Source organism: Emys orbicularis, chromosome 7, assembly GCF_028017835.1.
Source record: "Emys orbicularis isolate rEmyOrb1 chromosome 7, rEmyOrb1.hap1, whole genome shotgun sequence".
Taxonomy (NCBI): domain Eukaryota; kingdom Metazoa; phylum Chordata; order Testudines; family Emydidae; genus Emys; species Emys orbicularis.
Window position 1 is genome coordinate 73,875,320 of NC_088689.1, and position 25,430 is coordinate 73,900,749.

At 55.7% G+C, this 25,430-nt stretch overlaps 1 protein-coding gene across 1 annotated transcript in view; it reads left to right on the forward strand.

Moving 5' to 3' along the window:
* The first annotated feature begins 4,057 nt into the window (after positions 1–4,057).
* LOC135881874 (transmembrane protein 150A-like) overlaps positions 4,058–25,430 on the forward strand; it is a 36,448-nt gene continuing 15,075 nt past the window's right edge. The window contains exons 1-2 of the mRNA XM_065408596.1: positions 4,058–4,122; positions 10,475–10,522. Coding sequence (XP_065264668.1) covers positions 4,058–4,122; positions 10,475–10,522 — 113 coding nt within the window. The remainder of the gene's footprint in view (positions 4,123–10,474; positions 10,523–25,430) is intronic.

The following is a 25,430-nucleotide window of genomic DNA, read 5'->3' on the forward strand; positions in this document are numbered from 1 at the left end:
CCAGTTATTAGCCCTTTGAAGCTGGAGAGGTTCGCATATACTAGTTCAAACTGCATTCTCCAGGGACCAACAGACAAAGAATGGCGTTTCTGATAAATAGCCTGGTTTTAAACAGGCTCAGTCGTCTTCCTGATCCAACAAACAGACAAGGCCCCTGGTCCACAGAGGGGCCTAGTCCTTAGGGAAGGGTTGGCAGGACTGGGCCTAGACCCGTAAAACTGGGTGCTTGTTCTGTGATGAACTTGAAACCACAAGGAAACCCAGGACTGTTCCTACCAGAGCCCATGTTAGGGTTGGGATGATCTCTGGTTATTAGCATGTGTGTAGGTTCTTTTATTATTTTTGTGTTTTCTCTGAAGTGCTTCTACCCTAAGAATAAATAGGGTTCCATTAAAAGAGCTGTGTGGTAATTGGAACTGTGGGCAGTCACTGCTAAGTGTCTCTGAAGAGAAAGCAAGTAGAACTGCTGGGGCAGCCTGTCTCTGCTGGGAATAACAGTGAAGGCAGGGAACTGTTCAGCCTGGAGATCCCTTGGTCAGAAGGGCGAGGGATGTCTCCATGCAAGAGAGGTGACAGCCAGGGGAGTTGGGAGCCTAGCGTGGGTGCCTTTGCTGAACCATAGAGGGGAAATACAGGTGCAGTTGCCCTGAACTGTGACAGCACATACATACTGTAGTCGCACACAAACAGTAGTGCTATCTACTGCCACTGAGGAGAGGGTGAGTACAGTACAACAATAGGAGCAAACTGTCAGCATATATTTTCAGCTAGGATTGGTCTTTTATTTTTCTTCTTTGCATATGCTTGACAAAGTGTTGCTAAAAAGATCACTAAAAATCACACTTGGGATTTTTTTTTTACCTACTGTTGTTCCATGTAACAATTAAGATGCCTGTAATGGAAGCAACATGGAAAAAAAAGTTTGTTTTATCTGTAGATTGACAGCACATCATGTAGTCAGTGTTACTGCTTCACCTGTCTGGATGGGCCTTTCGAACTGCAACAGAAGCAATAAACCCCTCCTAAAACGATAAAACATGGTTGTCAAACCACACACCTGCCCTGTGAACTCAGGGGCAATTGTAGAACCTGAACCTAGTTGGTCACTTTTAAATGAAATCCATGTAAAAAGAAATGGAAGTGTCCCTTTAACTCCAGTGATGTTTAGTCACTGAACTTAGCCAATCCGCTAGAGGGAGGAAAGTTATTACCAAAATCCTAGATGTTACAAGACCAGAAGTGAGCGCTCCTGGATCCATAACAGGTCAAATTTTCAAATGTGGTCAGTAGCTCCCACTGCTCAGCCTCCTTGGAACATCTGGCCCCAATCTCTTTCAGACCACCTGTGCGTGCAAATGAAAGCTTTAGCAATCCCAAAGCAGCCTTGTTCGGTTTACACTGTTCTTCCCATTGTTTGTAAATAACCTAATCCCTAACAAAGGATGCTGCATCCATCAGCAGCTGCGTCATTAGCCCTGGAGCCCTACCATACTGGAGTGTATTGTTCTTGGTAGCGCGATAACAATGTGCTATTTGTCTGTGCAGTAGTGCCTGCTGCCAGCAGAGGGGGTTTCAGAGCTATGGTCCATTGTTGGAGACAAACTGCAGCAGGAGCCTTAGCCCAGGGCTCACATTAGTAGGTGAAAGACAAGGTGGGTGAGGTACTATCTTCTATTGGACCAACTTCTGTTGGTGAGAGAGACGAGCTTCCAAGCCTCCTCTCTTATCCTGGGAGGGACCGATCTAGCTGCCCCTCCCCTGCGTGCAGTATGGGAAAGATGTTTCAAGAGCACAGTATACTTAGTGCAAACCTCCTTGTGGTTAGTGGTTGACTGCAGGAGATGTTTGGAAAGCCTGGGAACGCAGCTGTGATAGCTAAGGCTGATTTTGCTGTTTGGGACCATACACTCCATGGACTTCAATTAAACGGCCTGTGGTTACGTTCAACTGCGGGAGACCCATGGAGACTACGACTCTCAGCATGCATTACTCTGATTCAAGTAGCCTACATCCTAAAGGTGTACTGCCCCAGGGAAGCAGTAGCCGGAGCTTGAGGTATCTCAATGGAAATTAAATCCTGCAATTGACTCAGCGTTGGCAGTTCACTTGAAGCCAGCAGGCCACTAGTGAAGCCATCCCTTGGCCAGGGGGTAGGTGCCTCTGTAGTGGGTGGCTTCTCCTACGCTGGCCTGGGCTCTGGGAAGAAGGTTTCTTAGCCACTTGTTGCCAGCTACACAATGTAGAATGCCAACTACTCTGTGTGCAGCGGTGGTGTATCCTTGTTGCCCAGGATAAAAGAGAGACAAGGTGGGTAATAAAAAATACTATCTCCCCCACCTTCACTCTCCAATGCTTTGCTATGTGGCTAGGAGTCTGACTACCAGCTTTGGCTTTCACCTTCACCACAGCCATGACTGGCTCTTCCGCTGTCAGCTTGGGCAGGTCCGTTCCCGCACCTATCGAAAAGAGGAAATTCCCTCAGTGACAGGGGTGTTAGGGACTACTTCAGTGAGCATCTGAGCAGCTCCGATAGAAGAGGGTATTTGGGCTGATGGGACATTTATGGACTCAGGAGTGCCCCAGGGTCACACGTGCAGCTCTCACGCCCTTGACATCTACTCACCACAGCATGGAGCAGAGAGCAGTTTCCAGCTCCAAGGCGGAAAGGCTGGGTGTAGTGACTCCGGCTCCCACCAGACACAGCTGTAGCCAGAGGTGAGGACTGATAGAAATGGAGCACTGCAGGCTGAGACTTGGAAGGGAAGGGAAGGTGCCCCTGGTGAGCGAACAGGGTTTCCCATCTGGCTTGCAGAGTAGCCAGCAGGGTTGAGTTTAACTCCCAGGCAGGAAAGCCTACAAGCTCCTGGACCTGGGTGCAGCTCTGGACAGTAGGAGCTGCCACGCAGGCTTCCACAAACAAACCCTTCCGGGCCTTGCTGCTATTCACAGCGGTTGTGTTACAAGTAGCTGCTCTTATCTCCACCTTTCTGAAGGAGCTGGTACTAGAGCCCTTCTCCCCCACCCTGTCTCCTTAGGGCTTGAGAGCTGCTTTGTCTGAAGATAACTACCGGTCAGGGCCAGGCCCTGGTAGAAACGCTGGCCGAGGGCCGCAATGCAGGCCCTGCCGCCAGGGGCGCTGTTTCTACTCAAGCCAGAAGCTGGGCAAGAGAAGAGCCCAGCTGCTGAGCGGGAGTAGGGTGACCAGACGCCCCGATATGTCGGCGTTTGTCCGATATTTCGCGGTATATTTTTTTTTGCTCCGCCGGCGGACCTCCCCCCCGTCCCGATATTTTCTTCCTCTCATCCGGTCACCCTAAGTGGGAGACAGACAAAGGGCCCTGCCTACAGCTGCTGGAGGGAGCCGGCTCCCTGTTGCTCTAACTTGCTCAGACTTGGGCCCCCTCCAGCAGCTCCACCCCCCGGAGCTGGCTTGCTGTGAGCGCTGGGCCGGTCGGCGGGGACCCCAGCCCTGCCTCCAGTGCACTGGAGAGGGAGTGCTTGGACAGTGCTCGGGGGTCAGCTGGTTACATACCACGTCCCTCCTGGGGCAGAAGCCAGAGCAGCCGCAGGTCCCTCTCTAGGGCAGTGACTTTGCAGGGCCCATGCTAGGTACCCCCGGCCCAGAGCCAACGAGGGGCCCCACCCGGAGAGGGCCCCAGGATTCCTGACAAGGTGGAGCTTGCCTAGCTACGGGGACCCGGCCTGCCCCGCGGGGAAAGCGCCCCGGGTTCCCCGGCCGGCGCCGCGCACACTTGCCTGCTGGGGCAGGGGCGGGGCCGTCCCGAGCCGGGGTCGCTCCTCCCGCCGGCCCAGAGCTTGCTGCTCGCTGGGGAAGTGGAGTTCGACTCGGGCGGGCTCTAGCGCTCCCGCTGATCGCGCCCCGCTCCCGGCCGGGTCCCTGAGGCCGGGCACACGGGCAGCCCCGTCCCGCTTCTGCGCCGGGCCGGGCCGCCGATGGGGAGGCTGATTCTGGGCGAGCTTCGGACGAGCAGCCCCCGGGGAGCCCCGCCTGGACCCCGGCCCGCGCCCCGGCCGCTGCTGGCTGCCCGGGACCAGAATGCCCGCCTGGGGGATCCTGCCCGTCACCCTGCCCACCGTCACCATCACCGGCATGTGGATCGTGTAAGTACTGGGCTGGGGGGCGCTAGGGAGCGCGGACATCGGAGCCCAGCCCGGGGCGGCGACCCCCTATCGCTGTCCCCATGGGGCTCTGGGCTCCGGGCAGCGATTCCACAGTATCTGCACCTAGTGAGCCCTGTCCAGCGATTTCCCCCATCACTGCCCCCTTGGGGGCCCTGGGCTCCGGGCAGCAATTCTCCCCTCTCCCCTAGTGAGCCTCGTCCAGCGATCCCCCCCATCACTGCCTTGGGCTCTGGGCAGCGATTCCCCCCATCACTAACCCCATCGGGGCTCAGGGCAGCGATTCTCCCCTATCACTGCCTGGTGATTCCTCCCCCATCACTGCACCCTATGGGGGCCCTGGGCAGCAATTCTCTCCTCCACCCCCCTATCACCGCCTCCTAGCGAGCCCTGTCCAGCGATTGCCCCCCATCGCTGCCCCCATGGGGCCCTAGGCAGCGATTTCCCCCCCCCCATCACTGCCTGGTGATCCCCCCATCACTGCCTCCATGGGGGCCCTAGGCTCTGGGCAGTAATTTCCCCCCCACACACACTGCCTGTTGATCCTCCCCCATCACTGCCCCCTAGTGGGCCCTAGGCAGCAATCATCCCATCACTGCCCCCCATGGGTGATCAGTGCCAACCGAGGTCTCTGGGAAAGCTACAGGTGGGACACCATCCTGCAAATCGGGCTGGGCTAGGGGAGCCCCGAGGCAGGTGGGTTGGAGGGGAAGAGGTGGGTGGATTGGAAGGGCTGATGAAGAGATGGGCGGAGGGCTTATGCTCCTTTCAGTGTCTTAGCTGGACAGCACAGCTCAAGGCTCTGGGTCACCTTGTCAGGGGGTTGCGTGGGCTAGGGGAGATGTCAGTGTCTCGGGCTCGCCAGCCCTGTAGCAAGCTTAGCAGCAGATGCTGAAGGTTCGATGTACCCACACCTTGTGCCTGCTGTGGGTTGTGCCAGTAGGAATTACAGATGGAGAATACCTCTTTAAATCAGCCCTCTCTCCTCCCCCAGGCAGGACTAGTCACTGCCGTGAACTTCCCGGGATTCTTGCCAAGGCAAATTTGAAAGGTCCCAGGCGATGGGTCTTTCGCCTCTTCCCAAGGGAGGATTCCCAAAGGATAACATGTCTCATTGCCAGGAATTTTTCTCTTGAGCGAAGCCAAGCCTTCCCCTTTCCTAGTTTAACTGAGCTGAGCTCCCTTTACACCCTGTTCGCTGCACTAAGTAATTCCAGTAATTCCACTTCTTCTCGCCTCCGTACTCCCCTCCCGTACTTTCAGACTTCAATCACCCTCCCTAGTGGCTCTGCCAAGCCGGACGTGTTTAATCCCTTCTCCTGAATCCATTGCTCCAGCTCATTTTTACTGCTCTTCTCTGAGCTCCCTGCAAATGGGTCAGTGTCTTTCCGGTGCCCAGAACTGAAAGGTGTGTTCTGGGCGTGGTCATCCTGAAGCCAGACGCTGACTGTCGCCTCCCTGCTCGGTTACCAGTCAAGGATGCTTTGATCTCTCTTGCTGTCCAGCTCATCTAATCTGCTGTCCTGTGTCATGCCTCAGCTTCTCCCCAACTCTCCTGCTTCCCCCTCCTATCCCCCATGTGAAGTTGAATCACAGTTTATTTGCCCATGTTTCTAATCTCCAAGTCTCTCGGTGGTGTCTGGTGTCGTCTTCGTTGGGGCTCCTGATTTCCTGTCCTCCCCAACCATTAGTAGCTGCCTTGTGCTGAAGCTGTGGAATCAAACAGGCCACTTCCCAGTTGCTTTTTATCATTACCCATTGTTGGAGCCTTTCAGCCCCCGTGACCCTGCTGGTATTGGAGCCACTCTGAATTAACGCTGAATTAACTCTGTCTCAAATGCTCTGGGTTCCTGGGAGCCCTGGCAGCTTTGTGGATTGATGCAAAGTTGAAGAAAATGCAGCAAACTCCAGAGTGAGGATAATGAACCCCCTGCCCCCATCTGGAAACTGAAGTGAGGTTTCAGGTGTGTGGTGTGGTGTCTTTATCTTCCTTTGTTGCAGCTGGACAGGAGACAGGATTACAGGGCTAGATGGACTGTTGGTCCGATCCGGTCTGGCAATGCCTAGGTTCCTACATCACTGTGCTTTAAGTGACTTGCCATGGATAAAGCTACTTCCTGTACACGCTACTGAATTCAGGCATCTGGCTAGCTGAGACGACCAACACATAGCGTCTCGGAGTTCTCTGACTTCTGCAATGCTGCTACGCTAGAATTGTATTAATAATCCTAGTCCAATCCAGGAGTGCAATATCCAAAACTGGATCCTGTGGGGCCTTTCCGGCCAGGCCAATTGGCCTGACCCGTATTGAAGACAGGAGAGAGATGTGCAGTGTTCTCAGTTCCTTACACATCCTCCCCCTGATATGCATCCACAGCCTTGTGTGTTCACCTAGGACCTCTGCATGCCTCCACCCACAGCCTCTCCTGTAGGGGCTCAGGTGTCATCCATGGGCTGCTGGCTTCCTAGCCCTATAAAACAGTGTGGATCTGGTCAGTAATGACGCTAGTGCATCAGTCACCCTGCCTAAGTGACCCTTGTAAATAAACTAGGCCTCCAATGAATGTTGCCTGGTGAAGGGTCTTCAGTGCCATTCACCTGCCCATACGTATAAGAGGGGACAATGTAGTTCCTCCCACCCACAGCACTGCCCAGCTGGCTGCTGCTGAAACTGATAGGAAAGGGGAGGCTGCAGCTCTTGCTCTTGGCAGTAAGTGTCAACCTGGGGCCTTCGCTGCCCAAGGCTGCTCCTACTGTGGACAAACAGCCCCTGGGTGCTGAGCAGACCTGTTTCTCGTGTGGCTCCAGCCTCAGGGCTGCTGATTACTCCGGCCAGCCCTGCAGATCCAGCGCAGGTGAGAGCATGAGATCTGGAGGCATGTCCGATTCCTGCATCGCTGGCAGAACCTTGTCCCGGCGATGCGGGGAGCACGGAGCCTGGGGGCTGGGGGAGGTTTGCAGAGCCCAGGGGGAGTTTTCAGCGCTGGGATGTCATGGCCCTGTGAACTGGGCCCAGGTGGCCTGGAGCCACTGAGAGTATGTGTGAACTCCAGCCGGGCATGTGGGATTGCAGCAAGTGTGGACGTACCTCAGCTAGCTAAGATCTAGCTAGATCTACTCGCTGGAGTAACAGTGGCAGTGTCTGCCCCTTGTGACTCAGGAGTAATGATCAGCTTCACTGATATCATTCCTGGAGCTAGCTTTGGTCTGGCTAGTTGAAAGCCAGCTCAGGTATGTCTGCCGATTGCAGTGCAGACGGACCCGTGGAGAGGACTCCCCAATGGCACCTTGACAGCCCCTCTTCAGGGCAGAGCCTTACCTGGAGTCCTCTCTGGAGAGCTCCCTTGAGGCTCCCTTTCTCCAAGCCCTTCCCTCAGATGTGCGTAGTCCCTGGCTGTGTCCTCAGGGCTGATTCTCATGGGCCAAATACCCCCAGAGGAGCTGTCTTGGCTAAAGCTGCCTCTGGCTGCTGTAGCAACTGCTGCACCCGGAGGGTCATAGAAGGGGAGCAGAAATGCATTGAGTGCTGCTCTCTCCAGATGGCTTCAGCACCGTGCAGTGACGGTGGCTTCCACGCCTGACGGGGTCGCTGTGCCGGTCGGAAGAAGCCCTCGAAATGCCAATGCCACAGATGCCCCGGGATGGGAAAATCCAGCCAGGTCCTCTGCACCTCTGGCATTGTCACCTGTCATGCTGAGCTGGCTGCTCCACTGACAGACCCCAGCTTGTGCACATCAGAGAGTCCGGCAGAGGAACAGGACAGGAAGCTCCTGTGGGAGAGCAAGGCGGGGGTGTGTGTGTGATATAAAGAAACTGGAGGAGAAACGGCGGTTTGTGCGCTGGAGGGGCAGGGCCGGAAGGTCTGGGTGATCTGCCTGCTTAGTTACGCTACCCCAGCTGGGCTCGTGGTGCATTGGGATGAGCTGCTGATGATGCCTGTTCTGGGAGCAGGGAGGGAGTTAGCGGGGTGCTAAGAGTTAACAGCAGCCCCTGGGAAGGGAGAGCAGGACCTGGGGTGAGGTTGGGACCCTGTAGCCCTATGGAATTGCACCTCAAGTGAGGTACGTCAGGCAGCGGTGCCCTGCCTGTGGGTGTCCCAGCAGTGCTGCCCTCAGGCCTGGCTGTCTGTACAACGCCCCTAGTACCCTGGGATGTTACGTGGCCACCGTGGTAACTAGAGAGGTTTCTTACTGGTGCTTGTGCCTATTTTTAACGGGTGTTGGTCATCGTTAGCGTCAGCAGCTGCCCACAATTGGAGCCAGCCCAGGGCAGGATCCGCCCGATGCTCTAGGGCCGGCCAAGCACCAAGCTGCCCTTCTCGAAGCGGGAACTGGTGCAGAAGGGTCAGCGCAAAGAGATCGTGGAGAACCACCAGCCCCCCCCCCAGGGCCTTGGAGCATGTTAGACGCTAACCATTAGGCCTTGTGCCTTCCGGGAAGCATTAACCATTCTGCAGCTGCATACTGAGGCTAAGTGATTATCCCAAGATCCCTCAGAGTTGGTAAGAGAGTAGGAGACCTAATCCCTGGTCCCCTGCGCTGGTCACTAGTGCGCTACCCCTGGGAGACCCTGATCCTGCATCTTTGTGCCCCCAACATCAGCAGGCGTTGGGAATGCACAAGGACTGCGGGCCTGCGCCCTAGCGCCTCCAAGAGGCTAGTGAGGAGTAGCACAGCCCTGAGCAGCATTGGGCCCAGTGCCTGCTTGTCTGACTGTTCAGTCTCTCCAGCATCCCGGCCTCTCCCTGGGAAAGGCCCATGAACCAAGCTGCCCACCTGTCCCTCCTGGGCAACCCTCTTAGACTCATCACTGTAACTGGGCTTGGCTACCTTGGCAGCCACTGAGTTCTGAGTGATTGACACTCCTGCCTTTAATGAGCCACGTGGCTAATTTGTGATCCAAGCCCAGCTGCCCAGCGCTGTCTGGCAGCCAGCCCTGGATCCCAAGGGGCAGCCATCTGTAAATGCAGCTTGACGTGCCTGTGAATGAATCCTCTCTCTCCCTGTGTTTGTGGGTGTCACCGAGGTGCGGGAGGGTGTGTTTGGAGGACTGGACTGTGCATGTGAGAGGGACACACTGAGCCCTTTCCCTAGAGGAGTCTGGCTGGCTGAAACAGCCGGAGATTCCTGCTTTGGGCAGGCGGCTGGAGCGCTAGGGCCTGGAGGTTCCATGGCAGTGGGGGAGCGACGCTCGGCCCGGAGGAGGCGGCGGACAGCATGGGGTCAGAGGGAGAATGTGTTTGGGTGTGTGCCAGCTGCTGCCAGGAGATGCCCCTTGGTGCTTGGGAAACAGTCTAGACCGAGGTCGGGGAGCGACTGTGCAAAGAGGGCAGAGAACCCTGGGGGCTGCACGAGATGGAGAGTTTTGCTCCCCAATCCAGTCTGCAGGGAATGGAGGGGATTTGCCCCTGGAAATGAAGGGGGCCAGGAGGATCTCAGGGGAAAGAGACAGAAATGCTGGGGAGAGCACAAGCCCTGGTGAGTGGGTGTGTTGTGGAGGGCAAGCCTGGGGAGAACGCTGCTGGGGTACCAGAGATTCCTGGGGGCTGGGAGAGGAGGGTCCCTGTGCCACTCTGGGGGATCTGGATGGCAGTAGGGATCGGCACCCCTCTGCTAGAACTCTCCTATTCAGCACCACAGTGGCTAGACTAGACTCTGCTTTCCGGGGCTTTCCATGGTCCTCCTGCAACAGGGAAATGCAGCAGTGATGGTTTGGCAGGTGGTGAACGGCAGGTGAGACCATTGGGTGGCTCTAAGGGTAGCTGTGCAGGCTCCTTGCTGCAGCCAGGGAGATGCTGTGACCAGATACCGATTCAGGTGCTCTGGCCAGGCGTCCCCACCCTGGGGCATACAGCTGAGATCAGGTTCTCCCTGTCCTGTTCCTCTGCTGCTCAGTGAATTCGAGCTGATGTCGTCCAGCCTAGTTATTATAGTGCTGCCCTCTCCTAACACCCGTCGGGAGCGACACACTGACCTGCATGGAGGGTGATCCTCTTAATGTAGCAATCCCCCTCCCCCCTGAAGGTCCTAGGGGCAGTGGGAATCAATCCGAGCTCTTCACGGATCCAGCCCTCTTCCCTCAGTCTCGATCAATAGGCTGTGTAAACCACGGCTGGGAGCGTGGGGTCACTCTCCGAGCTAGAGCATTCCAGTGCCGCTCAGTTGCTCTGGGAGACGCTCCCAGAGGCTGCCTGTGGCTGCTGCCCTGAGTCTGTGCATCTCCCTGAGGAAGTGCTGCTGGGGGTGTGGCGTGATGGGCTGGAAGGGGTGTGGGTGGGGTGATCTAGTGAGGATCGAAGGTTGAACTAACCCAGGCATTCTTCTCTCTCCTATAGGTATGCCATGGCACTCTCCAACAACCACATCTGCCCAGTCCACAACTGGTAAGTAGCCCTGGTGGGATGGGACCTTTGTTGGCTGGGAGGGGGTCTCCACCAACTGGCTGCGGAGCCTGTCATGGCAGGTCCTTCTCTGAGCAGGGCGGAAAGGCCTGTGCTGGCACCGAGACACAAGGCCATGCGAGCAGGGCCGGCGCAACCCATTAGGCGACCTAGGCGGTCGCCTAGGGTGCTAACATTTGGGGGGCGGCGACCGCGGTGGCCGGATCTTCGGCTGCCCCGGTCGTCATCGGCATTTCGGGGGCGGGACCTTCCGCCGCCTAGGGCGGCAAAAAAGCTGGTGGCCGCTCCTGCATGCGGGCAGGTGTGTGGGAGGGTGTGGCGACACAGTACCTCTCCCCACGGCCTAGCTGCTGGGGGTTGGGCTGAGGTCAGTGACCCAGCCCGCACACAGGCATTCTGTCTCCGACCTAGTTCCGGCCAAGGCTGGCCTTGCCCAGCAAATCAAAGGGAAAGCGGTTGCTGATCAGGTTAGACGGGTGATGGGGAAACTCCAGGTCCTTCTTGGTCCTTGTCATTTCGTGTGGATCAGCTCCTGTTTACCAGAGCTGGCCCCAAATACCAGCATCGCAGCCTGGTGGTGGAGTAGTGTGGGGGGGCTGCTAGGGCTGGAGGCTGGTGTCCTGTTGATTGCGGGGCCCAGTATGTTCCCCTCCATGGCATGTCTCCACAGAGGGCCTGTTCCCCACATCCAGACCCAGATTGTCCTTTAGACCTGGCTCCGGGTCGCTAAGGTCCTCTCTTCACCAATATGCCCCACCCCAGGCCCTCTGACTCTGGGAGGTGGGGTAGGGTGAGGGGGGATTGGTGGATTGTTCACATGCTGGGCAGAGACAGACTGTAGAGAAGCCAGAGCCCGATGGGTTACAATCCTAACCAGTCTCAGCAGCTAAGCAGGGTCAGGCCTAGGCAGTACATGGATGGGGGATCTCCAGCAAAGGCCTATGTTCAGCAGCAGGTAGTGTTGCTGACTCAGGAGGTGGCCCCCTTCAGCTGTGGTATTGAAGCCATGCTCCAGCATGGCGCTAGGGGGCGCTGTGTTGTAGGGTGTTATTTTGGGGGTCTTGGCCTGCTACACTCCACCTCCCCCTGCCATTGCAATGAAACGTGGTACACGTCACTTCCTCCCCTGACCTGCGGGGCGGCGCCGCCCCTTGCTGTGAAACAGTCACCTGCTGTGGCTCATTGGCAGGGCAAGGCAAGCCTGGCGTAGAGCTCATTCATTAAGGGCTTTAGTCCTGCAAACCTTTCCGCCCTTGAGTAACCTGATTGGTGTCAGCAGGCCCACTGGCTTCAAGGGAGCTGCCGATATGAGTAAAGCTAGTCACGTGTGTTAGGAGCCTGCAGGATGAGCCTCGAGCGTTCAAAGCCCTTTAGGATCTGGCCGTGTGACTGGTGCTATATAAAGCCCCCCACCAGAACATGGTCAATATGTGAGTAAGGCGGCTCCAGTAAATAATGTAACCCTTGTTAGAAGGTTTCCACTCAAACCCCCCAGAGCATGAAAAAGTCTGCAAATAAGCAGTTAAGGGAATCGTAGAGGGGTGTGAGTCTCCATGGAAAAGGTTGGAACTCGCTGCTTTGCTCTGTTGAGGCTGAACGTACCCCTCCCCCAACTTTGCCAAAACCAAACCGACCTTGCAGCTTCTCCTGGCAGATCTTAGCAGAGGGTCGACCTTTCTGGAAAGTTATGGACAGATCGGACCAGGTGTCCGGGAGAGGTGGGGATTAGAAAATTGACTCGATTTGGACATTTCTCTGAATGGCTTTTGGCTTTGCCGTGTCTCGTAAAGAGCTCAGAGGTAGAAGCAATGGGTTAGTATATTCTGGCTGGTGTACACAGCTCTCGGTGCAAGGAAAAAAAATATACACTGCTATTTCCTGCAGAATATTTTATTTTGTCTTCAGACAAACGCATTTTTCTCCATTGGCTTCATAGCATAAACAGAATGCTGACGATGAGTAATGCTAAAGAACTTGGTTTTAATTTTGAAAAAACAAACCCAAACCTATGCAGGAGAGACTGCTTAACTCCCCGTCTCTGAGGTTTCATGTCTGGAAAACAGAGCCACATGGAAACGAGAAGGGTCTGAAAAAATGCCAATTCTAATCTTTCCAAAGGGAAGTCCTTTTTAACTCTGTGATTACCAAACAGATTCAGTTGTAACTCGCCGGTAAGACAGAGATTGAGCTCTCTAGTACACGGCGGAGTTCTGAGAACCACCAGCCTTTGTTTTTATTTATGCCTAGCAAAGACAACACCTTCTTTTAACTGCGAAACTCAGCCTTAATTATGGAGCTGAGAAGGAGGCCTCCATCTGTAAGGTCAGATGGAATTTTAGGCTGGGAGCCTGGGTCCTAAGGGAACTGGGTGCCAGACACCCTGTGGTTCTGTTGAAATCCCAGCCGTAATGGTCTACTGCCGTCTATCGGGGAGAATCTAAACTGCTTAGCTGTGTGACATAGACCTCCAACTCACATGCCTGTGGCCTGTGTTTCTGGAGCTGGAAGACACGGGTTCGAGGCCCGCTGTGCCTATAGAGCCCTGAGTGGGCGGTGTCGGTGCTGCTGGGGTTTGCGGAGCTGTGGCTGTGGTACATGTGTGTGTGAATGCTGGGTGTACGCCCGTATGGGAGGGTGCTTGTGTGTCTGCCAGGGAAGGGCTGGGGGTGGGTGCCCAGGGGGAGCGGGTTGTGCGGCGGATGAGGGGAGTGCCTGAAAGTGTTACAGCAGAAGTCGATCAAAGTGGGAAGTGACCTGATTTCAGATCTTTGTAGGGGTCTGGCGGGCCCTGTCCCAGCTTCCTCCCTCCCTGGCTCCCCCACCCCCCCAAGTCTGGGAGAGAGCTCGGGGGCATGGTCCTGCCTCCAGCTGGAGCCCGTCATGTGGCCTGGCCTGAGGGACAGCCCCGTGCCTCCAAGCTGTTTCCATGCCAGGAGCCCTAGGGTGGCTGGGATCTGCAGGTAAATATCTGCCACACTCAGCTCCCGCTGGGCTGAGGGGAGAGCGGTGCCTCCCTGGGATGGCTGGCGGGCGGAGAGGGAACTGTTAGCTGAGTAAGCAATTGACCAAGGCCCCCTGCCACCTCGCCAGCTCCTGCATTCCTGGCCCATCTCCCAGGGTGCTGTTGTTGCGTTCCCTGGCCAAGCTCGGAGCAGCTCACACATCACTTCTGTCGGATGGTAAGGGAAGAGGCCTGATCCTGCAGCCCTCTGGGACCCTAGGGTGACCAGATGTCCCGATTTTATAGGGACAGTCCCGATTTTTGGGTCTTTATCTTATATAGACTCCTATTACCCCCCACCCCCCGTCCCGATTTTTCACATTTGCTGTCTGGTCACACTCTGGGACCCCCTGCCCCAATCCAGCCTTAGCCCTGCAGCTCTGAGAGGCAGCTCTGGGGTCAGGAGTACTGGACAGTCTCTGGGAGTCCTGCTGTGACAGGCACTCTGCTAAGCCACTCCAGCTCCAGAGGGGCCATTTGCAGAAAGGAGGGCCTGGGGGAGTAGCTGGGGCTCTCTACACTATAGCCTTGTTTCAGGCCATCTGCAGGCAGAGCTGTGCAAATCAGTGGGAATGAACTGCCCTTTGCCCAGCCGGATTTGGCAAGCCTATGCTTTGAGCCTCCCTGCTGGGTGGCAGGGCCCTGGGAGTGAGCACGGAAGAGGTGGTGGAGAGGGCAAAGGCCCACTCTGAGCCGGACAGAGCCAGGAGCCAACCCCCCCAGGCCAGGATCCTGCCTGGTCTCCCAGCCTGTTTGGTACCTGGTTGGGAGACCTGCAGGGCCGGCTCAGGTGATGCAGGAATTGCTGCTGTTTCCTGAGTCAGTACAGAACCAGTGTCCAAACGTGGTACTAGGGGCACTTTCAGCTGGGACCTAAAACCCAGCCGCTTGTCCCTTGTGGACATGAACCCTCCCCTCCCCCCGCCCCTTTTCTGGAGAAATTGGGGTCTCGGCTTTGGTAGCTGTGTTCTGTCAACCACCTGCATGGTCACTTGGCCATGGTGGCTTTCTCCACTTTCCATCCTCAATGGCTGTGCAGTGTTGCTGTGTGCTGCTGAACAGCTCTCAGGCTCTGGCCCAGAGGTGGCTGCAGCAGCTCCAGCATGCAGTTTCTGGTGGGTTTGTTGCTGGGTGCTTTGGGAGTCCAGCCTGAAGGACGCTATAGAAATCTGTCATGACCATTTAGCACAGGAGCCGGATGGGGAGCAGCAACCTGGGGTGGGAGGGGGGTGGATCCACTGGGCCCCGGGGGGCCTGCGAGCAGCCTGAGCAGCGCCACTTCCCCTTGAGACTGGGAGGAGATGTTTTGCCCTGTTCTGTCAGCAGATGAGGGGAGGGGGCTTTGGGGCAGGTTCCCAGGGCTCTGGGCTGCCAGGAGCCTGGCTGCAGGGGGTTCTGTTCCTTTGCAGCAGGCAGGGGAGGACAGCAGTGCATGTTCAGGGAATTCCTACCCCTCCCTTCCTCTCCCACCCCCGCTCTGCTGGAGCCCTCCCCATCACCCTGTCTGGAGGCCTGTCCAAGCTTTGAGCTTCCTGAAAATCGATGGAGCTCCCTGAGGTAACACTTCTGCCCATACCCCCCACTTCCCCCACAGACCTGCTCTTTCCACCCTGAACAGCCCAGTCTAACCCCATCCCACCCAGACAGATGGGTTCCTGCTCTGTCCCCCACACCTTCCCTCCCCTCCCCACCTCTCCTGCTTTGCCTGGATTAATGAGCCAAGGGTCATAAGTCAGGGTTGTCCAGAGTTCTACTCCCAGCTCTTCCACCAACTCCCTGGGTGACCTTGAGCAAGTCATGTCCATGCTCTGTGACTCAGTTTCTCCATCTGTGCAATGGGGATAATAGCACTCTCCTACTGCCAGGGGTGTCGGGAGGGTGAATAATGTCTGTATAATGCTTTGATCATACAAGGGCTGTGTAAGTGTGGAATGTTAGAGGTGTGACTGTCTCTCCCTGCATCCCTTGCTGGTAAGACACATGAATGGCTCCCCTGCAGCCATCTCTGGGCTGGAACGTGTTTCCCTGGGGATGCCAGTCCTTCATCACTCCCTTCTGCACACAACCCTTTACCAAGCTGCCTGCTGCCAACAACCACTGCTGCAGCCAACATCCACAACTGCCAGCACTAGGGGATGGGGGGATAACCTGTTTGAGGGGTGTGTGCAGAGGGCAGGAAAGGGCAGAGTTAAGGTTAACATGGATGGGCTGTGGTGTCCAGTAGTTGTGGTAATGGTGGGGGATGCAGGAGGAGAGGGTATGTGCTGTTACTCATAGACTCATAGACTTTAAGGTCAGAAGGGACCATTATGGTCATCTAGTCTGACCTCCTGCATGATGCAGGCCACAAAAGCTGACCCACCCACTTTTCCTTAACTCAGCTGTTGAAGTCTCCAGATCGTGATTTAAAGACTTCAAGTCGCAGAGAATCCTCCAGCTTGCGACCCCTGCCCCATGCTGCGGAGAAAGGCAAAAAACCTCCAGGGCCTCTGCCAATCTACCCTGGAGGAAAATTCCTTCCCGACCCCAAATATGGCGATCAGTAGAACCCCGAGCATACAGGCAAGATTCTCCAGCCGGACCCTCATTTTACTAGCGATGACATGTTATTGCCTAATTGACTAAAATCATGTTATCCCATCAAACCATTCCCTCCATAAACTTATCTAGCCTAATCTTGAAGCCAGAGAGGTCTTTTGCCCCCACCGTTTCCCTCGGAAGGCTGTTCCAAAATTTCACCCCTCTGACGGTTAGAAACCTTCGTCTGATTTCAAGCCTAAACTTCCCCACGGCCAGTTTATATCCATTTGTTCTCGTGTCCACATTGGTACTGAGCTGAAATAATTCCTCTCCCTCCCTGGTATTTATCCCTCTGATATATTTAAAGAGAGCAATCATATCTCCCCTCAGCCTTCTTTTGGTTAGGCTAAACAAACCAAGCTCCTCGAGTCTCCTTTCATAGGAAAGGTTTTCCATTCCTCGGATTATCCTAGTGGCCCTTCTCTGTACCCGTTCCAGTTTGAGTTCATCCTTTTTAAACATAGGAGACCAGAACTGCACACAGTACTCCAAATGAGGTCTCACCAGCGCCTTGTATAACGGAAGCAGCACCTCCTTGTCCCTACTAGAAATACCTCGCCTAATGCATCCCAATATCGCATTAGCTGTTAGGTGGGTTAACTTTCCATTTCCTTGCTTGTGTGCACGTGTGTGTGTGTGTGTGTGTACACACATACACATAGCAACCTGAACTGCTTCCCAACAAGATTTGTGTCAATGTAAGCAGTGGTTATTCATCTGAAGCCTTCTCTGGGGTGGAGCATGAGAGCTGTTTCACAGTGCACAGTGACAGTTTTAGGACAGGAAGTGAAGAATGCTACCACATCCAGCTGAACAATCCAGGGAGAACAGAAGCAGCAAGATGTAACCACCCAGGTGGCATTTGGCCAGGTGTGTGGGGTTAATGCCCCAACTCGCCTGGATGCTGCCTAGGCTCTTTACTGTGGGCACTGCCTCCTCGGCATGGGGGCACAACTGATTCCAAGGGAAGAGACCTCGTACAGCCCAGCCTTCCTGCAACTCTGGAAGGTCTCTCCTCCTTGCACTGGCCTGGCCAGCTCTCCTCCATCCCTAGGGCCTGCTGTGAGGGCTCAGTGCTGGTGACTGGCTTGGGGAGATCTGTCTGATGAGAGATGGCAGAGGAGCTGGGGTCCCTGGCTCAGTTCCTGGAGGGGACAGGGCAGCACAGGAGCCCAGGGCCTGCCCAGGTAGGCTTGGATTTGGCTCAGAGGACCCAGGGCCTTCTCTGCTCCATGTGTTGTTTTGCCTGCCAAGGAACTGGGGTGAAAGGATTGTTAACAGGTTCTTCAGGACCCGCTGGCCTGGCCTCTGCGTCTGCTGCTGCGTCTGGCTGGTTTGTGGTGGCAGAACTAGGGGCAGGCTGGTTCCTTTCCCACCCGGGGGCAATTGGCCCTTTCTGCCCTGGAGCCAATGGATTCCTGTGCTCAAAGGGCAGCCCTGTGGAGGAGCAGAGTGGCTGCTCTGTTGCAGAGGGGAATGGGGTCGCCGGGCAGCTGTACTGTAGCGCAGGGGACAAGGTCGTGTGGTGGCTGCGCCGTAGCGGAGGGGAACAGGGTCTTGTGGTGGCTGCGCTGTTGCGGAGGGGGTGGGGTCATGTGGCGGCTGTGTTCTGGTGGAGGGGAACGGGGTCATGTGGTGGCTACGCTGTTGTGGAGGGGACGGGGTCGTGTTGGCGGAGGGGAACGGGGTCGTGTGGTGGCTGCGCTGTAGCGCAGGGGACGGGGTCACTGGGTAGCTGCGCTGTAGCAGGAGGGACGGAATCATGTGGTGGCTGCACTGTAGCGGGAGGGACGGAGTCATGTGGTGGCTGCGCCAAAGCGGAGGGGAACGGGGTCTTGTGGTGGCTGCGCTGTAACGCAGGGGACAGGGTCATGTGGTGGCTGTGCTGTAGTGCAGGGGACAGGGTCGTGTGGTGGCTGTCCTGTGGCGGGGGGGAATGGGGTCGTGTGGTGGCTGCACTGTTGCGGAGGGGACGGGGTCGTGTGGTGGCTGTGTTATGGTGGAGGGGACGGGGTCGTGTGGTGGTTGTGCTGTAGCGGGAGGGATGGAGTTGTGTGGTGGCTGCTCTGTTGCGGAGGGGAACGGGGTTGCCGGGCGGCTGTGATGTGGCAGAGGGGAACAGTGTCATATGGTAGCTGCGTTGTTGGAGAGGGGAACGGGGTTGCCGGGCAGTTGTGCTGTGGCGGAGAGGAACAGGGTTGTGTGGTGGCTGCGCTGTAGCGGAGGGGTCGGGGTCACCGGGCGGCTGCGCTGTAGCGGAGGGGTCGGGGTCGCCGGGCGGCTGCGCTGTAGCGGAGGGATCGGGGTCGCCAGGCGGCTGCGCTGTAGCGGAGGGGTCGGGGTCGCCGGGCAGCTGTGCTGTAGCGGAGGGGATGGGGTAGTGTGGTAGCTGTGCTATAGCGAAGGGGTTGGGGTCGCCGGGCAGCTGCGCTGTAGCGGAGGGGACGGGGTCGCCAGGTGTCTGCGCCGTTGTTGTGGGATGGGGTTTCTGATGCTTTGCCATGGCAGAATTTGGCAGCGTGGGAGGCTGTCTCAGCACCAGCTCATTCTGTGTGATGACACGCGGTCAGTTTTTACCTTGGGCAGCTCATGGGTCCCAGTGGCTGCCCTGCGCACACAGCCTCTCCTGTGCATCTGCCCCACACTCAGAGGGGGTGAGGAGGAGGCACTGGGGCCAGGAGATCCCTGGGTGTCAGCACTAGCCGTTTAGGAGGACCTGGAGAAACCATCACCTTTGCCAATGGAAACTCAGCAGCCACATGAGAGAGCAGCCGGAGCCAACCCTGCGAGTCTGACGAGCTTCACACACAGCAGCAGGTATCTGAACCCTGCCATGCACGGCTCTCCTAGAGGCAGCTGGCTTTCTCCACTGGCTGCCACATGGAGACCTGGGACCCGCGCAGCTACAGCTCCACTGCACACACAGAGACCTGTCTGTCTGGAGCAGCTGGGAGGGGCCTCAGAAGGTCAAATGGGAAGAGGTGTGGGCCCCCTTCCTTCCTTCCTTCCTCGCCCCACTGCTTCTGCAGAGCTTCCCGGGGCACGTGTGTGCCCTGCCACGTGAAGACAGGACCCACGGGAAAGCAGCTCGCCCATGGAGGGGTGTGTGCGTGCCCGTCTGCTCCAGCATTCGAGAGCTGTATAGACTCCCCCACTCGACAGCCGTCCCTCTCCCCACCTGGGACCATGTCCAGGGTGAGAGCGCAGCATTTGGGGGCCCATTTGAGGTCAGGTGGTTCCAAGTTCCCCTGGAGGGTCTGTAACAATGCCCAGGAATTGGGGCTGTGGCCATCGCTGTTCATAGGCATTCCTGGGGCTGGGGCCAGCTGAGAAGTGGCAGCTGTGCTCGTCGTCTGTCTGATTTCAGGGAGGCCACTCGTCCTCTCCTCACGATGGCGGTGTGGGGGCTGGGACTGGACTTGCTGCCCACGAGGTTCCTTCCGGTCTTATGTTCAGGAGGTTTCCCAGCTCTGCCCGTTGACCTGGCCGTTCTGGTCCCTTGCCGACAGCGACTGCTGATTGGCTGATTGGCCAAAGCTATAAATCCTGCCCCGGGTTTGGCCTGGCCCCTTGGCTTGTGTTCCATCCTGGCACTTCCCCACAGCTCCCTCTGATCGCGTCTGGCTCTCTGAGCGATTTTTCTGGCTGTTATCCTGGCCTTTCTTTTCTCTGCGATGAGAGCTTGACTCAGGACTTGCCCTTGGCCCTGGTCCTGCCCTGGCCTCTTGCTCCGGTTTCCATCAAGGGGCAATAGACCCACTGGTTGCAAAAAGCCATGTGTGACTCCTCCCTGCCTGCACAGAGAGGCTGTAGCTGTAAATCCTCTTAGGGTATGTCTACACTACGAAATTAGGTCGAATTTATAGAAGCCGGTTTTATAGAAATCGGTTTTATACAGTCGATTGTGTGTGTCCCCACATAAAATGCTCTAAGTGCATTAAGTTGGCGGGCCGCGTCCACAGTACCGAGGCTAGCGTCGACTTCCGGAGCGTTGCACTGTGGGTAGCTATCCCACAGTTCCCACAGTCTCCGCCGCCCATTGGAATTCTGGGTTGAGATCCCAATGCCTGATGATGCAAAAACAGTGTCGCGGGGGGTTTTGGGTACGTCGTCAGGCCCCTCCCTCTCCGTCAGAGCAACGGCAGACCATCGATTCGCACCTTTTTACCTGGGTTACCTGTGCAGACAACATACCACGGCAAGCATGGAGCCCGCTCAGCTCAGCTCACCGTCACCATATGTCATCTGGGTGCCGGCAGACGTGGTACTGCATTTCTACACAGCAGCAGCTAATTGCCTTTTAGCAGTAGATGGTGTATTACGACTGGTATCCATCATCGTCGTATTCCTCAGTGAGTTGGGTCAGAGGCACCTGGGCAGACATGTTTTGTTTCCTGGAGACTCAGTCCTGCCGGCAGTCCTATTGAACCGTCTTGACGATGATGGCTAGCAATCATAATACAGCATCTTCTGCCAAGCACCCAGAAGATGCCGATGGCTATCAGTCATGCTGCACCGTCTGCTGCCAGCCTAAGATGTAAAAGATAGATGGACCAGATTTGTTCTGTATTCATTTGCTTCCCCCTCCCTCCATGAAATCAACGGCCTGCTAAACCCAGGGTTTTGAGTTCAATCTTTGGGGGGGCCATTCTGTGTGACAGTTGTTTGTGTTTCTCCCTGATGCACAGCCACCTTTGTCACTCACCCCTCCCTCCCTCCGTCAGACAATAGTTTCGCGCCTTTTTTCAGCCCAGACGCCATAGCACTGGGATCATGGAGCCCGCTCAGATCACCGCGGCAATTATGAACACTATGAACACCACGTGCATTGTCCTGGAGTATATGCAGGGACAGAACATGCCAAAGCAAAACCAGGCGAGGAGGTGATTGAAGCGATTGCAGCGCGGCGACGAGAGTGATGAGGAAATTGACATGGACATAGACCTCTCACAAAGTACAGGCCATAGCAATGTGCAAATCATGATGTTACTGGGGGAGGTTCATGGCGTGGAACACCGATTCTGGGCCCGGGAAACAAGCACAGACTGGTGGGACCGCATCGTGTTGCAGGTGTGGGACGATTCCCAGTGGCTGCGAAACTTTCGCTTGCATAAGGGCACTTTCATGGAACTTTGTGACTTGCTTTCCCCTGCCCTGAAGCGCCAGAATACCAGGATGAGAGTAGCCCTCACAGTTGAGAAGTGAGTGGTGATAGCCCTGTGGAAGCTTGCAATGCCAGACAGCTACCAGTCAGTCGGGAATCAATTTGGAGTGGGCAAATCTACTGTGGGGGCTGCTGTGATCCAAGTAGCCAACGCAATCAAAGACCTGCTGATATCAATGGTAGTGACTCTGGGAAATGTGCAGGTCATAGTGGATGGTTTTGCTGCAATGGGATTCCCAAACTGTGGTGGGGCGATAGACGGAACCCATATCCCTATCTTGTCACTGGAGCACCAAGCCACCGAGTACATAAACCACAAGGGGTACTTTTAAATGCTGCTGCAAGCCCTGGTGGATCACAAGGGACGTTTCACTACATCAACGTGGGATGGCCGGGAAAGGTACATGATGCTCGCGTCTTCAGGAACTCTGGTCTGTTTCAAAAGATGGAGGAAGGGACTTTCTTCCCGGACCAGAAAATAACCGTTGGGGATGTTGAAATGCCTATAGTTATCCTTGGGGACCCAGCCTACCCCTTAATGCCATGGCTCATGAAGCTGTACACAGGCAGCCTGGACAGTAGTCAGGAGCTGTTCAACTACAGGCTGAGCAAGTGCCGAATGGTGGTAGAATGTGCATTTGGACGTTTAAAAGCACGCTGGTGCAGTTTACTGACTCGGATAGACCTCAGCGAAACCAATATTCCAATTGTTATTGCTGCTTGCTGTGCGCTCCACAATATCTGTGAGAGTAAGGGGGAGACATTTATGGCGGGGTGGGAGGTTGAGGCAAATCGCCTGGCCGCTGATTACGCGCAGCCAGACACCAGGGCGGTTAGAAGAGTACAGCAGGGTTCACTCTACTTCCCTGTAAATTAACCACCCTCCTCTCCCCCCTTCGAGCACCACTTGCAGAGGCAATAAAGTCATTGTTACTTCACATTCATGCATTCTTTATTAATTCATCACACAACTACGGGGATAACTGCCAAGGTAGCCCGGGAGGGGTGGGGGAGGAGGGAAGGAAAAGGACACACTGCAGTTTAAAACTTTAAAACTTTAACACTTATTGAAGGCCAGCCTTCTGATGCCTGGGCAATCATCTGGGGTGGAGTGGCTGGGTGGCCGGAGGCCCCCCCACCGCGTTCTTGGGCGTCTGGGTGAGAAGGCTATGGAACTTGGGGAGGAGGGCTGTTGGTTACACCGGGGCTGTAGCGGCGGTCTCTGCTCCTGCTGCCTTTCCTGCAGCTCAACCATACGCTGGAGCGTATTAGTTTGATGCTCCGGCAGCCGGAGCATCGATTCTTGCCTTCTGTCAGCAAGCTGACGCCACCTATCCTCTTCAGCCCGCCACTTGCTCTCTTCAGCCCGCGATTCAGCCTGCCACCTCTCCTATCATTCATATTGTGCTTTTTTGCACTCTGACATTGACTGCCTCCACGCATTCTGCTGTGCTCTGTCAGCGTGGGAGGACATCTGGAGCTCCGAGAACATATCATCCCGAGTCCACCGTTTTCTCCTTCTAATCTTCACTAGCCTCTGCGAAGAAGAAACATTTGCAGCTGGTGGAGGAGAAGGGAGAGGTGGTTAAAAAAGACACGTTTTAGAGAACAATGGGTACACTCTTTCACGTTAAATTTTGCTGTTCACATTACACAGCACATGTGCTTTCGTTACAAGGTCGCATTTTTCCTCTTGTATTGAGGGCCTGCCGGTTTGGTGTGAGAGATCACTCACGGAGTGCCAGGCAACAGATTTCGGCTTGCTGGCAGCCATGGTAAGCCACAGTCTTTTGGCTTTTTTAACCTTCATAACATGTGGGAATGGTTTCAAACAGCAGCGCCCTCATTTCCCATACCAAGCACCTGTTGGGTTGGCCATTTAAAATGGGTTTGCAATGTAAAAGGAGGGGCTGGGGTTTCCGGGTTAACATGCAGCACAAACCCAACTACCCCCCCCACACCTAATTCTCTGGGATGATCACTTCACCCCTCCCCCCCACCGCGTGGCTAACAGCGGGGAACATTTCTGTTCAGCCGAGTAGGAACGGGCACCTCTGAATGTCCCCTTAATAAAATCACCCCATTTCAACCAGGTGACCGTGAATGATATCACTCTCCTGAGGATAACAAAGAGAGATAAGGAATGGATGTTGTCTGCATGCCAGCAAACACCGGGACCATACGCTGCCATGCTTTGATATGCAATGATTCCAGACTACGTGCTACTGGCCTGGCGTGGTAAAGTGTCCTACCATGGCGGATGGGGTAAGGCAGCCCTCCCCAGAAACCTTTTGCAAAGGCTTTGGGAGTACATGAAGGAGAGCTTTCTGGAGATGTCCCTGGAGGATTTCCGCTCCATCCCCATACACGTTAACAAACTTTTCCAGTAGCTGTACTGGCCGCGATTGCCAGGGCAAATTAATCATTAATCATTAAACATGCTTGCTTTTAAACCATGTGTAATATTTACAAAGGTACACTCACCAGAGGTCCCCTGTGTGCCCACAGGGTCTGGGAGCACGCCTTGGGTGAGTTCGGGGGTTACTGGTTCCAGGTCCAGGGTGATAAACATATCCTGGCTGTTGGGGAAACCGGTTTCTCCGCTTCCTTGCTGTGAGCTATCTTCATTGTCTTCATCATCATCTTCCTCGTACCCCGAACCCGCTTCCCTGTTGCGTGTTTCTCCATTGATGGAGTCATAGCACACGGTTGGGGTAGTGGTGGCTGCACCCCCTATCATGGCATGCAGTTCCGCGTAGAAGCGGCATGTTTGCGGCTCTGCCCCGGACCTTCTGTTTGCCTCTCTGGCTTTGTGGTAGGCTTGCCTTAGATCCTTAATTTTCATGCGGCACTGCTGTGCGTCCCTGTTATGGCCTCTGTCCTTCATGGCCTTTGAGACTTTTTCTAATATTTTGCCATTTCGTTTATTGCTACGGAGTTCAGCTAGCACTGATTCGTCTCCCCATATGGCGAGCAGATCCCGTACCTCCCGTTCGGTCCATGCTGGAGCTCTTTTGCGATCCTGGGACTCCATCATGGTTACCTGTGCTGATGAGCTCTGCATGGTCACCTGTGCTCTCCACGCTGGGCAAACAGGAAATGAAATTCAAAAGTTCGCGGGGCTTTTCCTGTCTACCTGGTCAGTGCATCTGAGTTGAGAGTGCTGTCCAGAGCGGTCACAATGAAGCACTGTGGGATAGCTCCCGGAGGCCAATAACGTCGAATTCCGTCCACACTACCCCAAATCCGACCCGCAAAGGCCGATTTCAGCACTAATCCCCTCATCAGAGGTGGAGTAAAGAAACCGGTTTAATGGGGCCCTTTAAGTCGAAAAAAAGGGCTTCGTCGTGTGGACGTGTCCAGGCTTAATTCGATTTAACGCTGCTAAATTCGACCTAAACTCGTAGTGTAGACCAGGCCTTAGTGAGAGTCACCTCTCTCCAAGGCATGTGGGGATGGGCCACAAGATGGACTCATTTGCCCAGGCATGAACCATGGGCCATTTCCATGTAGCGAGCAGCCAGCTGTGGAAGGGGCTGTATGCATGCACACAGCTAGGAGCCCTGGGGAGAGGTCCCATCAGGCCTCTGGCTTTATCTTCAGCCCACCTTCCTGGCTCTTCAGGGCTCCTTGGGGAGCGTGCTGTGAAACGGGGATCCCCGCACGTTTGCCCGTGCTGCTCCTCACTGACGTGTGGCTTTAGTGAGCAGACAGGAGCGTTGCTGTCTCTCTGGTTTTGTTTGATGGGGAGGAAGGAGTTACGCCCCCTTTCCCGGACTGCATGGGCACAGTTAATGGGCAGCCCGTCTCCATCTGCTCTTGGGAGATGGGGACTAAACTGCTGCAGGAAACCCATCCTGGTCCCTGGCCCTGGGGTTGTTTGACTGGAGCCGTCCAAATGGGTATTGCTCCATGAGCCGCTTCTTGGCACAGGACTGTGGACTCAGCTGGGCAAATCTGATTGGATAAAAGGAGAGCTGATCTGAACGTCAGCCCAAGACTCAAACTGCCCTGCAGCTTCTCCCGGGACATGGATTGAGCCTGTCCAGAGGATGGACGCAGGTTCATTTGTAACTCTCTCGGGGGCTTCTAAGCTTCCAGGGTCCTGCTGGAAGCAGAGGGGTCAACCCCTGCCAGCGGGCAGC